The 21,862-nt window shown below is 38.1% G+C and overlaps 1 protein-coding gene across 2 annotated transcripts in view; it reads right to left on the bottom strand.

Annotated features, from left to right (window-relative positions):
• Nucleotides 1–4,845: 4,845 nt before the first annotated feature.
• LOC126372461 (E3 ubiquitin-protein ligase RNF144A) overlaps nt 4,846–21,862 on the bottom strand; it is a 165,872-nt gene continuing 148,855 nt past the window's right edge. For both annotated transcript variants that reach the window (XM_050018232.1, XM_050018233.1), the window contains 4 exons: nt 12,094–12,294; nt 7,371–7,460; nt 7,102–7,196; nt 4,846–6,716 (listed from right to left, as the gene is read on the bottom strand). In XM_050018232.1, coding sequence (XP_049874189.1) covers nt 6,605–6,716; nt 7,102–7,196; nt 7,371–7,460; nt 12,094–12,294 — 498 coding nt within the window. In that variant the 3' untranslated portion in view covers nt 4,846–6,604. The remainder of the gene's footprint in view (nt 6,717–7,101; nt 7,197–7,370; nt 7,461–12,093; nt 12,295–21,862) is intronic.

Raw genomic sequence — 21,862 nt, 5'->3', positions numbered from 1 at the left:
CGGTAAGAACCCGTTATTATGTGTTTTAATTAAGTAACCACTTGTTCTAACAGTGCCGTAATATGCCTGTATACTTATGTCAGTGCGCTGACTGTATTAGTATTATGAAAAATAAACTTTTAAACAATGCGATTTTTTTCGTTAAAGTTTTCCAATACTTATGTAGTTCAAATCTCTGTTTTAGAAAAGTGAGCATCGTTCTTGTATAAACAGAGTGGTAAGTAAACATAAACGTAGGTACTTTATGCAAGTAAGGCGTGCACATCTTTCGCGCGATTTTACAGTTTTATTTTCTAAAAATAATATAGTTTTAAGTCGTGCTGTAAGTACATACGCCGCCCCGTTTCCCTACAAGTAAGGGAAGTCTCAGCCACCTTGCCAACCTATAAATATAATGCATTGATTACCACTGCATTGCAGTTACATATAAATATTGTTTTCTCATAGATTCCACATTACAAAATAGATTTTTCAGATTATAAATTCACGTGCGAACTTCTATTTGTGTCTGTTGCTAATAAAATATCCTTTAGACTATTCTAGTCAGCTAATTACTGCCATTTAAAGTGTCCTGGGTTCATATCGTCGTCTTACAGTGTACCACGTAAGAGGCATTTTGAAAAATCGCATTTGGATGTGATTTTGGTTAATAAAACCTCGCAATATAGAAGCTAGTTTCAACACTTTCAACCGAGGTACCAAATTGAGGTCTCAATTTTTACCTGGATTAAAATTAATCGAAATAATTCGTGGTTTTACTGAAGAAAACCACATTAGAATGTGAATTTTCAATAAGGCGCTTACTTGGTTTTCACTATAAGCCGACAATGGTGCCAATTCGAGCAACCACCAACTTAATTTTCACTTAATTTGACAAGACAAAAAGTAGCTCTATCTCTCTCTTGCACCTATTGTAAGTGAAGGACAGCACTAGTTTAGGAGCTGTCAAACTAAAATTAGGTTAAGTTTGTCTCTGCCCGAATAGACACCATTATCCAGTTTGAGTTTATAAACGACTTGAATACGGTCACCCAAAATACCTCCTCTTTTTAAAATGAACAAAGTTAAGATTTAGTACATACGTTTAACTTGTACGCAATGCAGATTGTTATTTTAAATCTTATAAAAATATACATATTACAATATCGGTATCACTATTTCCGTTTAGAATAATGGTGCTAATTCCTGTACACACCATCTAATTTTATTTTAAGTTATACGTGTCCTTTTCCTATCCGTCGAAAAGGAAAGGGACGGATGATTGACAGCTGTTAATTTTAAAATGAATGAGTGAATTAATGAGTGACCCGGGCGAATCAAAAAGGTATCTGGCTGGTATGCAAACCGTTTTACGTGTGTTATCAACTAAATTTGTGCCCAAAATTGACTTGTTGTAACACATGCCTGTAGATTACCCGTCCCTTTCCTTTTTGTTGGATGAGAAAATGACAGGTATAACTTAAAATTAGATCCTGTGTCAGGAATGAGGGAAATTCCAATCGGCGTTCCCCTAAGACACGATAGATGGCGTTGTTAAGTTTTTTCTTCGTTTAAACTTCTAATTTCATGGATAACAGACATATGCATCTTTTATCTTTGTTTTTGGGTATAAATGATGACCCTTTTTATTACACCAACGTACAATTACAACTTCCACTCATTGTTATTCTGATCAAAATAAAGAGAAGCAATATAGGTAGCAACATCATTCTATACATAATGTGATCCAAATATCAAGGAACAATCATTTTTATTTATGCTTCTGCCATTACATTTCATTTTTCAATAATTACCAAATTAAAAAAAAAAGTTTTTTAATTATTTTTTTATTTTTTTAGTACCTCAGCAATGAGAAAACAGGTAATTATCACGTTAAAAGTGAACAACGCCATCTATCGTGTGTTTGGGGAACGTCGATTGGAGAGTCATTCATTAGTACCAATGACTAACTTATGTAGTAGCTATTTGTTTGAATACAAGCCTGTTACTAATAAAGCGTTAGTTCAAGCTAGCGTTGCCCTACTATCGATAATTATCTATAATATCGATAGTATCGATACCTTGCAATGAAGGACTTCCCAGGAACCTGCGTTCACCAAGAACAATACAGATGGCGTTGTATGTACCAAATTATATTAACGTGATAATCTATTCTCTCACTGCTCGGGTACATAATTATTTAAAAATATAATATAAAGGCAATGCTATTATATAGAAATAATTGTTGCTTGATGTTTGGATCACATTAAGTCGCTACCTATATTGCTTCTCTTTATTTGATCAGAATAATCATCACATCACTAATTTAAGAGCCACGCTCATGTCGGTGTAGCATTCTCCATGCTACTTTTTAGGGAAAAATAGGGCAGTGGTTTCCCTCTTGCCTTTCGCCCCACAGTACTCTGACGCGAGTGGAATGGCGCCGAGATAAGTCTATTTCAAAGCCGTACTAGGACTCCTGTCCTCCGCCTCTGAATAGTACTGACAGTTACTGCTGCCCTCTGTCTGGTTCCAGGTTACAGAGTAATCAAACAAAATAATAATGATGGAAAATGTGTTGTGCCTTGTAATAGCAAGGGTCATCATTTATAGCCAAAAACGAAGATAAAGATGCATATGTCTGTTATCCATGAAATTGGAAGGTTAAACGAAGACAAATCTGTACAGCGCGATCTATATTTTGGAGAACGTAGCCTGCAAAGCCCTTCATAGTCTGAAGCAATACTATCAATAACATCGATAGTTTTGAACTATCGATAGTCTATATTATTTATCGATAGAGCGGTTCCTTGTTGTCCGGTCACGAGTACTAATATGTATACACTTTGAAACCATGTCACATTAACTTTTTTGACAAATTAAACTGTGAGTCTCATTAAATGTCAGATATGATAATGCGACAGGGTTCTTAAGTGGGTACATGATATTGCTCATGACTTTCCACTCCAGTCCGTTGTCGATACAACCAACGATACGCATAATTTTACAGCAAACACATTAGTGTAAGAGCTAGTACACATTATGACGCAGTAATAACTATATAAATAGAGTAAGTAAGTATGATTACGCTTTATTAAGTTCAGAATCTACAAAACTATTAATTTACCATAGTAAAAGATTTATTATCAGAAAAGTAGAGGTCGTGAATAATTTAACCCATTGCTTTAAAAAGAAACAAAGTTTTTTAATTCAAATGTCTAGCCCCGTTGGGTATACAGTCGCTAGCTAATGTTATGTTGTGTGAAAACTTTTCTATATGTAGTCAAAATGTAACTCATAATATGCACTAGCCCTTAGCAACGTTGGCACACAGCCCGCGCTACAAGTCGCTTGTCAGTCTCACATCAATTTTCAGTCCTCAACAGAATTCATACGCATAATTTAACATCACAACGCAAAACTAGTTTTGTTCTTACACTTAAAAAAACAGACATAAAATAAAAATAAATCTTTCCGTTTCATAAATAACCTATTTTTAAGTAAACAGTTTATGATATTTACATTTTTATTGACATTTAACACTTTTAACATTTAGCATCGCCTTCTATACATTTTATTTTTACATTAGTGTTGCCGAATAATCGATTATAGATTAATCGATATTTAGATTATAAACGGGCTAAGAAAATAATCGATTATTAATCGACCAGTCCATTATCGGGCAGCACTATTTCACATTCCCATTTTTGTTTTGCAAACATAAATTATACATTCCATGATAATTATATCCTTTTATTCTTTCAAATAAGAAACATACATTTACCTGTTACGGACGTAAACAAAATTAATCTCGCAACTTGGTTACCTAATTCAACATAAATTGATGTTTTTATATAAGACATTTATCTTAAATGAGAATTTTAAACATCAATGAATGTTAAAACAGGTTGAGTTTCCCATACTGTCGCCATAACTTTATTTCATGTAATAAAAAAAACAATATATTTATGCTCGTTATTCCACGTCATCTTTGTACAAATGTCTTGATTTATTTTCATTGATAAAGATATAATTAATACGCGTAGATCTAAAAATAAATGCTGTCTCGATCAAGTCACCTTTCTAAGCCTTTCAGTGATCAAACTTATAAACCGCATTTTAGTAGTAATTACATAAAATATTACCAACTTCGGGCAGTTTCAAACTCGTAGGTTCTTTATATAACCTGTCCGTCATATTTTGGCCACTTTAGTCATAAAAGTGTACAATAACTCAGAATATTCGAGCTTTTAAAAAAGTTATTTGTCAAATGATTTTTGGCAGTAGGTATTTAAACATTGTTTTAAGTTTACGCGGTTAATGGCCCCGATTCCTGCAGACATCTCTTAATTTTACTTTAAGTTATACCTGTCATTTTCTTATCCGCCGAAAAGGAAAGGGACGGATGATTGACAGCTCTTAATTTTAGGAAGAATGCGTAAATAAATGAATAACCCGGGCGAATTTTTAGACGGTTGTTTTAGATTTGTGCTTAAAATTGACGTGTGTTCCATAAATTTTATGCTTGTCGATTACCCGTCCCTTTCCTTTTCGGCGGATAAGAAAATGACAGATATAACCTAAAATAAAATTAGATGGTATTTACAGGAATTAGCACCATTGGTGCGTCAATTTTAAGCACAAATCTAAACCAACCGTCTAAAAATTTTACATCAGTCAATAACCCGACACATTCATTTACTCGTTCTTCCTAAAATTAAGAGCTGTGAATCATCCGTCCCTTTCCTTTTCGACGGATATGAAAATGACGGATATAACTTGAAATTTGGTACAGAGATAGATTACTTTCCTGCCTTGAGAAAAGGCATACCTATAATAGATTATTTTTATATTATTTCGGAGTGGAATAAACATACCGTATGGCATCCGAAGCAGTTACCGAAATCCACGCGAGTCCCGGTCTGTAAACTAGTACTAAATATTGCCAACGTTCAAATATTTGAGTTACTGATGACTTTGACGTTTTCCAGAGCAAGTACCAAGTTAGACCATTCCCAGACCAATCGACAAATTAAAATCAACCTTAAACAATTATACACAAATAGGTTCTTATCCCCTAATAAAGTGTAACCTGGGGGGTTTAAAAGGGTCACATTCTAGGAATTAATTTAAAAAAAGCAAAGTTGCTATTTGACATTAGTTGACATTGCACACTTAATTTTATACATATGTCAAGATGGATTGATTCCATGCGGCCTTTGGGTCAACTGGAAACAACGGGAAATTCGAAATGTGAGTTGTTCGATGAATGCTTCGGTCAACCGTTCGTCGGTAAAGGATGGGTTCGATACAAAGTTGACTCGGAAGAATGATCGTTCGTTAAAAACATAATTCGAAAAATATTTCAGTCGAATAAGCATTCATCGAACTACTGACATTCGAGCTAAAGTTACAGACCCGCGGCCTTTATAACCCCCCCCCCCCCCATGCTTAAAGCCGATTCTGTTTCTATAAGTTGGTCTAAGTCTAAATATCGACAATTCTCGCACATAATCCTTCCATTTTAAGACCGATACATTTTGGCCATTTTTTTTTTAAATAAATGAGCTTTATATTATTCTACAGCGATTCGCCTTCCGTGGTGTGCTTAGCAAATAAATATGATCGATTCATCGTACAGCTTCAATAATTAAATGCCATTTCAAGATCTTTGTTGGTATTTTGGCATTATTTGGTCTTTTCCTAGTCATATATCATTAAGGTCTTAAGCATTAACGTACGCAATAGTTGTAACTATTTTGTCAATTGTGTTATTTTCTTGTACATTTTAAAAGACGTCCGACTTCTTTTTCCATGCATCTAGACCCTACCAAGTATAGTACAGTCATGAGCAGTATAATGTACCCACTTTAGGATTCTGTCGCACTAACATATTTGACATTTAGTGAGACTTACAGTTCAATTTGTCAAAAAAGTTAATGTGACATGGTACCAAAGTGTATACATACATATTAATGCTCGTGACCGTACACACTTGTCGGCCATTTTGTACCGGTATTTAATACAGTACTACCGGTAACATCTAGTATCGTGACATATTTATTACTAGCATTTTACAATGTGACAGTATTTTCTACCGGTATTTGCGTTACCGGTAATACCGACTCATAGTATTGTTGTAAGTTCAGTACCGGTAAACTAAATGCTATAATAATATTTGTTTTTTTTTTTCTGTATTTGTAATAAGTTGGTTACAATATTAAGTGAAAATGTAATATTTCGTAATTCAAAAAGTTTATTACCAGGACATTTTGCATTACAGCACCGCAAGTCCCCAGTACCGGTAACCGTCTCATTTGACCGATAGTACATCTACAACACGTTGATTAAATAATGGCAATGCGCACACACATATGCTCCCATATATTTTCTATCGACTTATATTAGACGCGCTGTGCCAATAACATATTTATTACCGGTAAGACGTATCTAACATTGAGTACCGGTACGCTAGTTGATACCGGTATAGTTTGGTACCGGTATTACTATTTACCGTCTAACATTTAGTACTGGTAGCCTGCAATGTCTTGGGTACCGGTAGTATTCAGTACCGGTATGAATCGGTACCGGTAGAGTTCGGTACCGGTATTCAGTACCGGGGGCGTCAGTCGGCGAGGTAGCGTGACCGTGAGTCATCGCCGTCGTCTTCTCTATCAGGGTAGATGCTCTCAATCTCGTCCACTTCCTCAAGGTTTTTCGTACTAGGGTTGCATAGTCTGTAAAATGGAGAAAGATATTTTAATAACAACAAACAAGAAATATTTATTGAGAAGCTGTGTAGGTACATACACGCAGGTGTCAAACATTATAAAATTGTCTCAACAGTATGTCCATGTCGGACGTACAATATTACAAATAATGTCAGTATTAAGCATCAAGGAATTAAGTAAGTACCTAATAATTAGTTACATTATAAACATTTGTCAATTTGAAATATCATTATTGTTGAAAATATTCATTCAAGTCATAAAATTCCTTATCAACTAGCCAATTTTTTAGACGTTTTTTAAATCTCTCTCTTCCAGTTCCCTTTAAAGCAATCTCTTCCAGTCAACAACTACCAGATGTACATGAACAGTCTGTACTATGTGGGTAACCAACCTGCACTTGCAGCAGACGATGCACGGCGCGGCGAGCAGCAACAGAGGGCTGGCCACCAGGAGTAACAGACCGAAGCCTGCGAAGATGCCTACCACCTGGAAGATAAACCATCATCATCATCACCCAAGAGTTATCCCGTTATCATGTGAAAAAACCGGACTTATTAAAGGATGCCACTTCTGATGACGTAGTAATCATCACTAGATTCACCGATCTCTGCTCATTCATACAACTCGCATCATTCATTATTTAGTTTCATTTGTGTTTACCTGTGCGCGATGCCATAGCACCGATGCGCGCGAGTGTCCCAGTTTGTTCTTGCACGGCCCTTTGTCGTAGTGTCTCAGTAGAAAGTCGTCCTGAAAGTAGAAAAAAGAAACATAAAATATTGTTATACAATTTAGTAATTTGACTGCTAATATCAGTTTCCAGACAGTTCATAATACATACATAAATTCACGCCTGGTTCCCACCGAGGTAAGCAGAGACTATGGAATTCCATTAGCTTCGATCCTGACATACTTCTCTTTATTCCTCCACATTCATCAATCGTTTCAAACGGTAAATGACCTTTAAGGACATCTCCAATTTGGTCAATGTACCTCTTCAAATGATCTTCTAAATAATTACTAATAACCTTTTAACGAAGTTTTTGTTTAATTACTGTCTTAAAACTGTTCAAAGGCAAATTCTGAACGTCAATGGAAATCTTATTGTAAATTACTCCCTTTTACAGTGATCTTATGCAGTCGATTGACATGTAAAGCAAGTTTATTTTTATTCCGGGTTAATACCCGGAATTGTTAATACAATGTGCCGATCACTATTTTTTTTTAAACCTAGTTCACTTCTAAGCCCTACCCTGTCATGTAGTGTAGTATTTGCTTAGAGGTGAGTTTAGGCGCTCTGGAGTCATTAGGTATCCTCCAAATTTGTCACAACGTGTACGATCACGAGCATTAATATGTATACACTTTGGTACCATGTCGTATTAACTTTTTTGACAAATTGAACTGTAAGTCTCACTAAATGTCAAATATGTTAGTGCGACAGAGTCCTAAAGTGGGTACATTATATTGCTCATGACTGTACTCACTATTACTCATCGACTTATTTCCAACCAAAGGTTAACTTCGAAGGTGGAAGAGAAAGGTTCATCAAGGTCATTGACCCTTGATATAAAAGGTGGTATAAACGGATACAGTGAAACAATTACCTCTATATGGTAACAGAATAATTTAACAATACCAAGGTGCGATGGTGATTCCGTGTAGACAAATATTTCACGAGATGACAAGTGACAATTTAATAAAATTAAACTGCTTACTCGTGAATGCACAAGGCGTGGTCAGGTAATGGATTTTATAATTGAATTTAAAAAAATGCAGGTTGTAATCACCTGATTGTCCGAAAAATTAAGAGGATTCCGGGTGTTAGCCGTAAAAACACCTCTACCAACTCGCAGCAGAGCAGCGTGGTAGAGTATGGTTCATACCACCTCCGACTGAGGGGAGGCCTGGGCCCAGCAGTGGGACATATATATACGTAGGCCGTTTATGTATGTTTTTTTTCCGTAGGGCTAGTTTTGGCTTTATGGCCATACAGTTCATCACGCATCTAGTCATCAAAAGTGTCTTCTGTTTACTTCTTGTCCTGCCTACTCCGTACGATCAGTGCCCTTAAGTAACCACTTGCCCTAACCATAGAATAAACAATAAAACTCCTTATAGAAGAGACATTCCGCCCCGCACCAAATACGAAGTTGGTTGGTTCTATGCATTAAAGTATATATATTTGATTTGATTTGAAGTTGGAGCGTGCTTAATTTACGCTGCTTTAGTCTAATTAAGATGTTAAGGAGTAAGTAGGTAAGGGAGCGCGGGCAGTATCTCTGTCTCATTCCCACGCACCGGTTAAAGGCCCACTTACACGACTCTCCTCCCCTACCACTAAGTATAGCATTCTCCATGCTACTTTTTAGGGAAAAATAGGGCAGTGGCTTCCCTGTTGCCTTCCGGCCCGCATTACTCTGACGCGAGTCGGATGGCGCCCAGAGTAGTCTATATCAAAGCCGCATTTAGGACTCCTACCCTCCGACTCTGAATAATACTGACAGTTACTGCAGCCTTCTGTCAGGTTCCAGGTTACAGTCGCCTGTGACTCGCCTCTTCCATCCTGCATTGCCGTACCAATGGCTCCCATCTCCGCCACTACCCGACTAATAAAATATCATTCAGATATGGGCTTCAAACATTGATATTAGCAGACAGTTTGGTGTCAGCAAGCTTCCCGCCATCAGACTGCTGGGTAGTTGACCGCCAGTTTAGTTTAGGGCGTTGTGGGAGAAAAGACGTGTATAAACGACCGACGGACATTTTTATATAGATTTTATACTTTTTTATAAATTGTATACAGTCTCCTTAGTTTATAAGAATATCTATGTTTTATTCTTTTATATGGTGTGATTGTTTTTTGTTTTTTTCTCTTAAATTTTTGCTTTCCAAGAACGGTCGTTGATTTTAAGTTATTTTTATTTATGTATTTTCCTTTGTATTAATTTAGTTTTTTTTATTAATTTAGTATAAGTGATATTCATTTAGTTTCTTTTTTATTTCCGCCCACTCGCTGCCGACCATTTACGGCACGGGATTTTCGTATGAAGTGTCCGATCTGTGCCCTAACTGTGTCCTTATAAGCAAGTATGTGTGTGTCGACCATTATTATGTCGCACACACCGACACACCAAAACCCGAAATACTCCATAGATAACTTTCACAAGCAACTGCTCGGCAAGGAGTTGGGCGACCACTTTCATTTCTATGCGCCCGCGCACACTGACATCTACATTGATAAATGAAGTACGTATATACTTGATCGTATCGCGGGGTGAAATCGAGAGTATGCGAAATTCGACTCATCAAGGTGAGTGATTTTAGTCGGTATTTTAATACTGAAGGATATGTGTGTGAAAGGTGTGAGTACTGAAATGACGACTGACAGAAATAAATGGAAGAGGAATACATGTTGTGCCGACCCCAAAAAGGCAAGAGGATGATGTTAATTTAATACTGACATCTCTTTTCTTCTATCGTGTGGATTGTGAGGTGGAGTACCAACCTCATCAACCCTGGTGTCAGGGTTACTATTGAGCCAAAGGCCCCTGACATGGCTCACGTAACGACTACTTACTTACATCAGTAAGTAGTAACCGGGACCAACTACAATCTTACTTTCGGACAATCTGGTGATCAGTCACTAACCTAACCTTACCAAACTAGGGACCCCACAATATTTTTTGTGATAAGTCCCCATCGGGAATCGAACCCGTGACCTTCGGGGATACAGGCGTGTAAACTCTCTAAAATATACTTATTAATGTTCCCACAACACCCATATTTTATGGTAGTATGGTAGACTATGCCGAATTTATAAGACCGATTTTCCTTCTCAAATTCAAATTGAAAAATATCTTTACGAGTATTCAGTAGGTAATACTTTGAATCGTCATTTTTTACATAACGAACGTCTCATCCGCCTAAAACTATTGAAGCTTCTCACAATATGTATAGCCGGGGAAAAGAAGCTGCAAGGAAAACTTCGGCACAAGACTATAGACGTACTTTAAAAAAAATACTGTTATACAATTAAGTAATTGGTTGCCTAATATCAGATCCCAGACAGCTAATCCCATGCATTCATATCTTCTAGATAATCACTAATCTTATCTTCTTCTATCGTGTGGGTTATGAAGTGGATTACCAGCCTCATCAACCCTGGTGTCAAGGTTATTATTGAGCCGCCAAAGGCCCCTGACATGGCTCATGTAACGACTACTCACTTACTGACTAATCTTATTATAACCTTTTTTTAAATAAAGAACCCAAAAGTTGACTTGAAAAAAATTGCTGAGTAATCAATCACATCTGTCTACCTGTTAAGAGATGAAAATGTTATTGTATGTTACGTGTCTGTCTCGTATAACATGGGGTCGACCTATGTGTCAAGATTGTCAATATTTGACGTGGAAATACAAAGGACCCATGTTTTGTCTATTTGATATATGTATTTCGTACTATTACATATACGTACATAATTCATCTTAAATTTTATTATTTTTTTGTTCAAGGGTATTAAGGCTAATACACGGGTCTTAGTGACATTGTAACGAATACTGAGGGATATGATTCAGACCACGATTCTGAGTTATATTCAAGTGGAATTTTCCGTCGCTAAAGTCATGATTATTTTTTTACTTTTTTTTAAATATTTTCTATTCTTTTGCGATGGAAAATTCCACTTGAATATAACTCAGAATCGTGGTCTGAAGTCAGAATAATGAGCTGAATCATCCCTCTCAGTATTCGTTACGATGTCACTTACACTCCGTATAAGTACATATGGGTGTTAATGAAACCGTACCGAATACTGAGGGAGATGATTCGGATCATGATTCTGAGTTGATATCAAGTGGAATCATGGTCTGAGCCATTTCTCAAAGATTTCATTACGGTGTCACTAACGATGGTGGGTAAAAGGTGGTTCCTGATGGTATTCCTACGCTGGAATGGGTCAATAAAATAAAAAATATAAAACACGTTCAGCTGCCTGTCATCTCGGGCATGTCGTAAAATCCGACAGGGATCACAAGATACTTATTAGAGAAAAAAGAATCAGAATAAACATTGTTTCGGCACAGGGATATTCGTAACCCTCATAAACTAAGCGAAACATAAGACAGAAAAAAAGTTGTAGCATGTCTCAATTTTACTCATTGTGAATTTTAGCAAAACATCTTTCTGATCCAAAACCTTGATAATCAGACCTTCGTAACTTTTAAAAACTTTTTTGACCTTCGTGTTCGAACCTATAACATTTTCTACCAGCAGTCAGCGTCCCATTCACACTGTAATATTCTTTCACAGTAGCCATCAAGAAGACATCTAGCAGAGCACCTTACTTTAAAAAAAAAACTGAACATAAAGGTGCACTCACATCAAGCGACGCGAGGCAATACCAGCAGAAGACGTGTTTGCAGCGCTTGCACATCATCTGAGCGCATCCTTCGTCCTTCTCGATGGGCACGCGGCACATGGGGCACAGTTTGATGAGCTCCGAGTCCGGTAGGAGAGGTGCGCCGGCGCCGCCCATCGATGAAGACGCAGCTGCCGCCTCGCAGGTTAGGCCCCCGTGCCACTGCAAGAGTAAGGTGAGTTTTAGACTATTGTAAACATAACATAAGGTCACAACTATACCAATTGGGGTAATCAGAGATAGGTAACAAAACCGTTTCTTTTTAAAAATCTATTCAGGTAATGCCCATAGCACACGGCGTATTTTAAACGCGCAAATGACGCGCAGTTTACGCGATTCAAAAGAGATTTTTTTCAGATCTTTTTACTAAGTATTACGGGTTTTTACTGCCAGGAACGTTCCTAAAATGGCCACATCACTGATAATGGCGTAGACCAATGAATAACCAAGCATAAAACTAATAAATAAGAGAATAAGCAACAAGCAATCTGTGTCAATGTTCTTTCGACCTCAATTCCCACAGCCTTGTCTATTTGAACCCATTATATTCAAATCCTGACCTCCAGTGGCGTGATGACAACAATTTCCAAATATCCACGGTACTTATTCTGTTTTTATGAGACTTTATGTTCCCAAATAAGTTTTTCACAATTTAAATATCGTGTCCTGCGTGCCCGAACTGCACGCAGGAGGATCTGATGAGTGCTGCAGATAGCGCCATACTTGTTGCCATGTTTTGGGCCGATACTATTTAGTTTGCCATCGACACGATAAGAAGAAAAATATCGTAACATACCACCACGCCTATCTCCCACCGGGGTAAGCAGAGTCTATGGAATTCTATTTGCGATACTGACAAACTTCTCTGCTTCCCCCACATTCGTTAATCGTTCAGCCGGGTCAGAGTAGATCGTACTGAACCTTTTCTAAGGACATCTCCAATTTGGTCAATGTACGTCCTTCTAGGTCTTCGTCTGCCAGCCCTACCACCAAAGTTCCTCCCCCGCCAGCTACGTTTAAGTCCCAAGTAATAGTAGTAGTGTAGTAGTGGTTTTAACCTGTCAATGCTAATTATAAATTATGAGGAACACCGGGAAATAACACGCGGTTATATTAAATACAGGCAGTGTGCCTAGCCTGGTGACGGAACGGGAGAGACTGCCAGCCACAGGGCCACGTTGCCGTCGCTTGCTACCAAGAATGCTGACATTGTAAAATGTAATGAAATGTGTCGCTACAAGGGGGCGGGCGCCTCGCCGCGTGCTTAACCGGGCACAGATCCTGGATACCAAGTGATATCAATGATTTTAACACACATCACAGTCGAATGTGATTTTTCAAAGGCGTTTACGTTATAAAAAAGTGATCTGTTTATATTTTGTCTTCTTGTCATGTGTGTTCTATTATTATTACAAAAAAAAAAAACTAAATACGAACGTCTTTATCTTCCAACCTGACCAGCAGCTGAGCTACAGGGACGATGCAGCTTACGAGCATACCTAATACAAGTTTGCAATAGATATCCGTCATAGTAGGTACAGACATAATTCACACTTGCCTGGCATTTGCACGGCCTTTCTAATATGATATATTAGACATAATTAACATCTAAGATGCTGCCTCCATAAAGGTCGAACATGGCGACTTATAGGGCATGGTGTGAAAAGGCCATGATTGGTGATGGTAACATTAGCCGGGACACTTCGTACAAAAATCTTGTTCTTACTGTGTGCCGCTTAACAGTAAGTGTGAGCGAGACAGACATTCGGCGCGCTCTCTCCCTTACTCCTTAGCGGCTTACGGCAATTTAGAAGACCCAGAGGGGGTGAGGTAGCGCCCGATATGAATTGGTGCGGGGCGGAGAGTTACCGTTCTATACGTAGTATTATTCTTTAATTTACGTTGAAAGTCAAGACTTCTACTGATTTTGCCTTAAGGCGAAAAAGGGTAATTAAAGGAGAAGGCGAAAAAACCAAAAATTCTCAATCTAAAGAAACGAAATGAGCTATCTAAGAGCTATTATACTGTAGATGAATTTTTAAATGATAAGTTTTAATTTTAATACACACTACCTCTCTTCCCTTCAACGTTGCTGTGCCCTACAGGTTCCATGTTATAGTTTCTATGCCTACGTAACACCGCGTTATACTACATGGAATGCAATAAATAATTGAGAATTGAATTGAATTGAACTTTTCTTTTTTGACGGACAATTGTGGATTTCCCCTCAGGTGGCGTTCACCATATGGCGAGGAAAACTGGCTAGATCCATTTCCCCCAAAATAGTCATTTTTTTAAATGGTCAATTCCAAAAATTCCAAAAAACATTGGTTTATCAGAAAGCTCGGTGAGGTGTGGATACTAAGGGTGGTATTAATAAACTAATCTCAGCTTTGAGACTGCTCTCGAGATGATGTCAATATGACAGTTCTTATATAAAAACAGATACTTGAGCATGATCTTGAGGGCAGTCTCAGCTGAGATTAGTTTATTAATACCACCCGTAGTTCATCCTGCGATGGATGTACCTCTGACTACCCTGAATTGGAATATAGCCGTGAGCTTATGTTGTGTCAATAAAAAAAGATATACAAAAGAATGAGGAAAAGAAAGGACTCCGCTTACTTCCTTTTGACTTTGACATTTACGTCGCAGTCAGTTAATGTTATTAATACGTCGTTTAACATTGTCTTGGAGAATTCTCGAACTTTCGAAATGGGTTGTAATCATTTAATTCCATATAATTTGATGAAGAATGTAAAGACACCATGTAATTTGTTAAAGTTACAAGAATTAAATTACTTGGCGGTTATTCTAGGAACCATCAGTAGTACCTATACGGTTCTCCACAGAACAAGCTGGCGACCATATTCCCAATTGGGCAATTCCAAATTCAATTCAAAATATTTATTTCGGAAACTAGTCCATATTTTGTTAGTAACAAAAAGCTTAACCTAGTATTAGTAACAGATTCGAAAGACGACAACATAACAATAAGCTACATGAGGCCGGCCCGAATCGCCGAAGCCGCGGGCAGCTATGTAGGTAACAGCGTGCAATCGCACCCAGCAGCTCAGCAGCGGCGAGTCGTACGGTCACGAGCATTAATATGTATACACTTTGGTACCATGTCACATTAACTTTTTTGACAAATTGAACTGTAAGTCTCACTAAATGTCAAATATGTTAGTGCGACAGAGTCCTAAAGTGGGTACATTATATTGCTCATGACTGTAACAGTCCACCAAGCGTAACCGAGCCTTCTGCAAGTGCTTTTCTGTTTACATGTGGCTCTGCCCACCCCTTAAGGGATAACGACTAGAGTTTTGAATTTCCCGTTGGAAGAGTACTTGTTGTAATATTGTAAGTATACAATATTACACATACATAACAAGCTTATTTCTCGTTGGGGTAGGCAGCGCTTCGGAATTTATTTTCCTATTCGCTGGAAAAGGTAGTCGACGAATTGGGGTACTCAGAGGTATATCCATCGCAAAATGAACTGAGTACCGACGCTTCACCGTGCTTTCGGTTAGACCACTACCAGCTAGCTGGCTGGTTACCAATCCGTCGCATATCATAACAATGGCCCCGATTCCTGCAGACATCGCCTAATTTTATTTTAAGTTATAATTAAATAAAATTAGTAGGTTATTTTACACGCCCGTAGGTTACCAACTGTCAGGATGCTTAAGGAGTATAATAATATTAATGCTGGAATTGATGTGGACATATTTCATGACAAGTTACACAGTTTCAGGTCTAAAATTATTCGACACTTTTTGAGTTAATATTTTAAGTCTGCCACCAAAGTTTATTTGTATGTTTTGATTTAGTTTAGTTTCATTAAGTTTAATTACCTTTCTGCTGCTGTTAAATTTGTAAATTAGTTTATGCATTGTGAGTGCTATGTACACCGTTATTGTTACACATATCAGTCAGAATACCTAGTTAAGTTATGGAATAAGCTCAATATGTGTGATGTGGTTGTACTTTTTTAAATAAATAAATAAATAAGTTATATCCGTCATTTTCATATCCGTCGAAAAGGAAAGGGACGGATAATTCACAGCTCTTAATTTTAGGAAGAATGAGTAAATGAATGAATAACCCGGGCGAATCAAAAGGTACGTCGCTGGTATGCAATCCGTTTGACGTGCTGTCTACTTAACTGTGTCGGGTTATTGACGGATGTAAAATTTTTAGACGGTTGGTTTAGATTTGTGCTTAAAATTGACGTGTGTTCCATAAATTTTATGCTTGTCGATTACGCTTTCCTTTCCTTTTCGGCGGATAAGAAAATGACAGATATAACTTAAAATAAAATTAGATGGTATTTACAGGAATTAGCACCAATGTCACTTATAATAATATGATTTAGTAAATAATATCTTTATTTCTTTCACATGAATAAATCCATCATCATAGACAAGTTACTATTTATCAGATCAACCATGTTTACAAGCGCATTGTTTATAGCTATAATTGTCCATTTCATTACATAACTCTCTCATAAACGTATAAACGTAAATAGCCTTCGCACAATAGATGTTGATGTCAATATTATCACTCCATCGTGAATTTGCGATAATTTATTACTTTAGGTTGCCTTTACACAGGGCGATATTGCTGTATGATTTAGTTTAGATATTACTACATTTGAATGAGGAGCGTCGTTCCCAACATTAATTTATCTCAAGTGCAGTTTTCAATAACACAGAAACACACATAAACTCACGCCCGTTATCCCTAATGGGGTGGGCAGAGCCACAAGTAATCAAAGACAACTTGCAGCCACTGTTGTTGTTGTTTATGTATGTAAGAGGTGTAAAATAAGCGTTTGTATTTTTTTAAATACTTATCCGAACATTGTCAAGTAGCCGATTGGGATAAAGTCGCGAGCTTATGTGCATCTATAAGTTTTCCTAACAATATGCAACGAAAAAACGCATTTCAAGGCAACATTAGACCCCTCACAATAATGTTACTTAACAGAAGACCACTTGTATCGGTCGTTATAAGTATACTTATGAAGTTATAGTTAGCGATTACAAAAACGCAATTGTTAAAAGTCAAGGCAGACCGCAGTTACATCACAGAGCAAACAAACATGGAATGTAACGCATTCACACATACATACATAGTTGAATAAGATCTCCCGTACACGAAAGAAAGAAAGAAAGATACGTTTATTATAAAGGGACACCACAGTAACACATACGACCTCCGTAGTCCAGTGGTTGAGCATTGGGCTTACGATCCGGAGGTCCCGGGTTCGAATCCCGGTGAGGACATATCACAAAAATCACTTTGTGATCCCTAGTTTGGTTAGGACATTACAGGCTGATCACCTGATTGTGCAAAAAGTAAGATGATCCGTGCTTCGGAAGGCACGTTAAACCGTTGGTCCCGGTTACTACTTACTGATGTAAGTAAGCAGTCCTTACATGAGCCATGTCAGGGGCCTTTTCCTTCAGGATTGATGAGGTTGGTAATTCACCTCACAACCCACACGATAGAAGTAACACATAAAAACAAAACACGGAATAACACATAACTTACAATCAAAACACGTAATAAAAACAACTTACACAAGAGAGTACAAAGCCGATAAGCCGTGTACGGTCACGAGCATTAATATGTATACACTTTGGTACCATGTCACATAAACTTTTTTGACAAATTGAACTGTAAGTCTCACTAAATGTCAAATATGTTAGTGCGACAGAGTCCTAAAGTGGGTACATTATATTGCTCATGACTGTACTAGGGTACTAGTTGGAAGACGGCAAAAAAAGTTGCTAATTGCGATTTTCGATGTATAGAGACAATAGGGGTTGGTCTCAGATTATCTAGGTAAATGACAACCTAGACAATCTGGATATTAAAGACATCGCAAAGCGACTAGATATCAAATCACCTAGACCTTATATTGACTTCGTCGCAAATTCGCTTGATCGCAAAATGACTACATAGCTTGGTTGACCACGTAATGACAATACAGTGCAAAATGCTTTTTACAAATTTTCCCACGGACAGCCCCCATGGTCTAGTGGTTAAAGCGATCTCACACGGTCTGGAGGTCTGGGTTCGATTTTCTCGATGGGGACATTATCGCTATCACTTTGTGAGACTGTCCTTTGTTTGGTAAGGACATTGTAGGCTTCAATCACCTGATTATCCGACAAAATAAGATGATTCGGGGCTTCGGAAGGCACGTTAAGCCGTTGGTCCCGGGTTACCAGCCCAATCACCTCCACCAACCCGCAGTGGATTAAGAGGAGGCCTGAGACCAGCAGTGGGACGTATAATACAGGCTGTTTTTTATGTTGTGCTCATAATAAAATATAAACATAAAATATCCACAATTGAAAGTAGATTACGCGAACAGTAGAAAAACATCAAATAAGTATTTCTTTTCTTTAAAATTTTCTATTAATTTATTTCGATATACATAAACTCGACAGGAGGAGCTCGGTGGCGCAGCGGTAAACGCGCTTGGTCTGCGATTGTTGAAGTTAAGCAACTTTCGCAAAGGCCGGTCATAGGATGGGTGACCACAAAAAAAAAGTTTTCATCTCAAGCTCCTCCGTGCTTCGGAAGGCACGTTAAGCCGTTGGTCCCGGCTGCATTAGCAGTCGTTAATGGCCCGATCTCCCTATCCATCCATAGGGAAGGCCCGTGCCCCAGCAGTGGGGACGTTAATGGGCTGGTGATGATGATGATGCTCATAATAAGATTCATGAGCGTGCTAAGAGTCATTGGCATAGTTCAGAACATACCAAAGGAATAATAATAGATCAAGATAAGTGCAGGGTGTCGTCTTAATGTTCACAGAGAAGGCTCTATCTCGGTGTAGGTATCACAAAAGCATGAAAGGTGTGACCTACATCTGCTAACACCGCAGGGAAAAGACTTGTGCTGAGGTGCCTTACTGGGGAAACTCATCTCTTTGTCACTTTAAAACAAAGACAGTTACAGAATACAGAGTGCATTTAAAATGAGAATAAAAACTTGAGGGGAGGCCTGTGGCCAGCAGTGGGACGTATAAACGCTATTTCTAAAATCAAATCAAATTCTTTATTTGTGAACACAAGTGTACAAAAAAACATATACGTTCGAATTGAGAACCTCCTCCTCTTTTGAAGTCGGTAAAAAGATAACATAACATAAACTGCCTATATACGTCCCACTGCTGGGCACAGGCCTCCCCTCAATCAACCGGAGGGGGGTATGGAGCATACTCCACCACGCTGCTCCACTGCGGGTTGGTGGAGGTGTTTTTACGGCTAATAGCCGGGACCAACGGCTTAACGTTCCTTCCGAAGCACGGAATTATCTTACTTTTTCAGACAATCAGGTGATTCAAGCCTGAAAAGTCCTTACCAAACAAAGGACAGTCTCACAAAGTGTTTTCGACAATGTCCCCATCGGGAATCGAACCCGGACCTCCAGATCTTGAACCTAACGCTCTAACCACTAGACCACGGAGGCTGTTGTCGGTAAAAAGATGTAGCATGAAATTATTCGGTCGCTGCGTTCAGCCTGTTAGTAGGCATACAAATAGTTGTTTAAAGATGTCAATGTAATATTGTAAGGTTATTATCTGTTATGTAATTGATGTTATAAAAGGCATTATTAGTCAATAGAACATATAACCCGTTCTTAAAATTTTCTAAATCTAAACATATCATACGCTCAGGCAATTTCTGGGGGGTTAAAAAGGCCACATTGCAGCAATTCATCTAAAAAAGCAATATTGCTATTTGACATTTGTTTGCATTGCGCACTTTCGTTTATATGCGGAAGTATGTCAAATTGCAGTGTTGCTTTTTTAGCTGTAAAAACACCTCTACCAACCCGCATTGGAGCAGCGTGGTGGAGTATGCTCCATACCCCATCCGGTTGATTGACGGGAGGCCTGTGCCCAGCAGTGGGACGTGTATAGTCTGGTTATGTTATGTTATGCTTTTTTAGACGTATTGCTTCCATGTGGCCTTTTAAACCCTGCTTATGTTTCTCTTATAATTCAGTACGATTTTCAAGTGAGATCTTCTGGTATAGTCCACTAGTCTAGATACAAGTAAGTACCTACCATACCTACCAGCAGGGCAAGTACTAGCTTTCTTAATGGTCCATTTCTCTAAGGACCGGCTCTGGGCAACGGAATGTATTTTAACAGCACTTTAGTGGATGATACAAAAGACGGACCACTAGAGAGTTTAAAGTATATATTTTTTATTATTTGTGAAAGAAATATGACCCTAGAGTCTACACAGACTTTCAATATCATAGATTGGTTTGCTTAAGTTTTATACCTTATGATACAGTCATCCTTTGAAAGCGAATTTAACATAATAAATAATATAGCATCGCGCCTGTATAGCTAAGGGGTAGGCAAAGGTGTGTACACCCATTTCTCTAATGTAATAGGGGCGGGCTTATTGCCATTACATACATACATCACATACATAAACAGCGTATCTACATCCCACTGCTGGGCACAGGCCTCCCCTCAACCAACCGGAGGGGGTATGGAGCATACTTCACCACGCTGCTCCGCTGCGGGTTGGTGGAGATGTTTTACGGGTAATAGCCGGGACCAACAGCTTCACGTGCCCTCCGAAGCACAGAATCATCGTACTTTTTCGGACAATCACGTGATTCAAGCCTGAAAGTCCTTACCAAACAAAGGACAGTCTCACAAATGTGACAATGTCCCCATCGGGAATCGAACCCGGACCTCCAGACCCTGAGTCTGACGCTCTAACTACCACAGACCATGGAGGCGGTTTGTGTCATTAACCGGGCACAAATACTAGAAAACTAGTTTCTAGTACTGGAAACTCCACCTAGTTAGGGAACCTCTGTTCATTTGGATATATATTTTAATATAAGTACCCATTCTACTTGTTTTCTGGTAATAGAACCATATTTCATTTCATTTGAAAAAGGAAAAGGCGAAGCTGCTCATGCGTATTGGTGTAATTTCACAAGAACAACGGTTAGTTGTACAACTCGAAAACCAAGAATTAAGCGGAACGATTCCCATAACAGTTTAAAACAAAGTGCATTCAGTATTCGCCATAACGTAACGAACCGCGAAGTACAACTATTGTTCAATAAGAAAGGAGCGACTTTCCCGACCTCCCTTTGTGTCGTTCTCGATGCCGCTAGAGTCGTTACAGTCACTGCTACTTCCTGGTATCAGTTACTTTACAAGTATCTTAGGGTTACTTAATGGGAAGTCCCGGCTGCCATTGTAAACTAAACATTACATTTTGACACATAATACTCGGTAACGGGTTCTTACCGCGTTTAAATCATGCACTGTGATCATGGCACTTGCAACAGTGTCGAAATATCGGGAGTCTCATATCCCTGATTTAAACGCGGTAAGAACCCGTTATTGTGTTTTAATTACATTTTGAAATAAAGAACATTCCATTTTTTGTTTCATTTAGGTATTGAGACTGACTCCCAATATACAGTGCAACATTTTGTTGCTATAATTTTGATTCGATTTTCAAAAATGTTTCTACTTATTTAAACACATTTTTCATTTAATTTAAGAGATCCTAATATTAGCGTTGTCCTTTACCTATAAGATGGTAAGTGCACGAACTACAAATTAGTAGTTTTTACTTTTTTAACTATAAAACGAACATAACATAACATCATGGCACTCATATATCCCAATGATGACTTTCGTTTTCAGGTAAATATCAAC

The sequence above is a fragment of the Pectinophora gossypiella genome, chromosome 14 (genome assembly GCF_024362695.1).
Source record: "Pectinophora gossypiella chromosome 14, ilPecGoss1.1, whole genome shotgun sequence".
Classification (NCBI taxonomy): Eukaryota; Metazoa; Arthropoda; class Insecta; order Lepidoptera; family Gelechiidae; genus Pectinophora; species Pectinophora gossypiella.
Note: the sequence above shows the minus strand (reverse complement) of the source record. Positions and strands in the feature narration are given on the sequence as shown.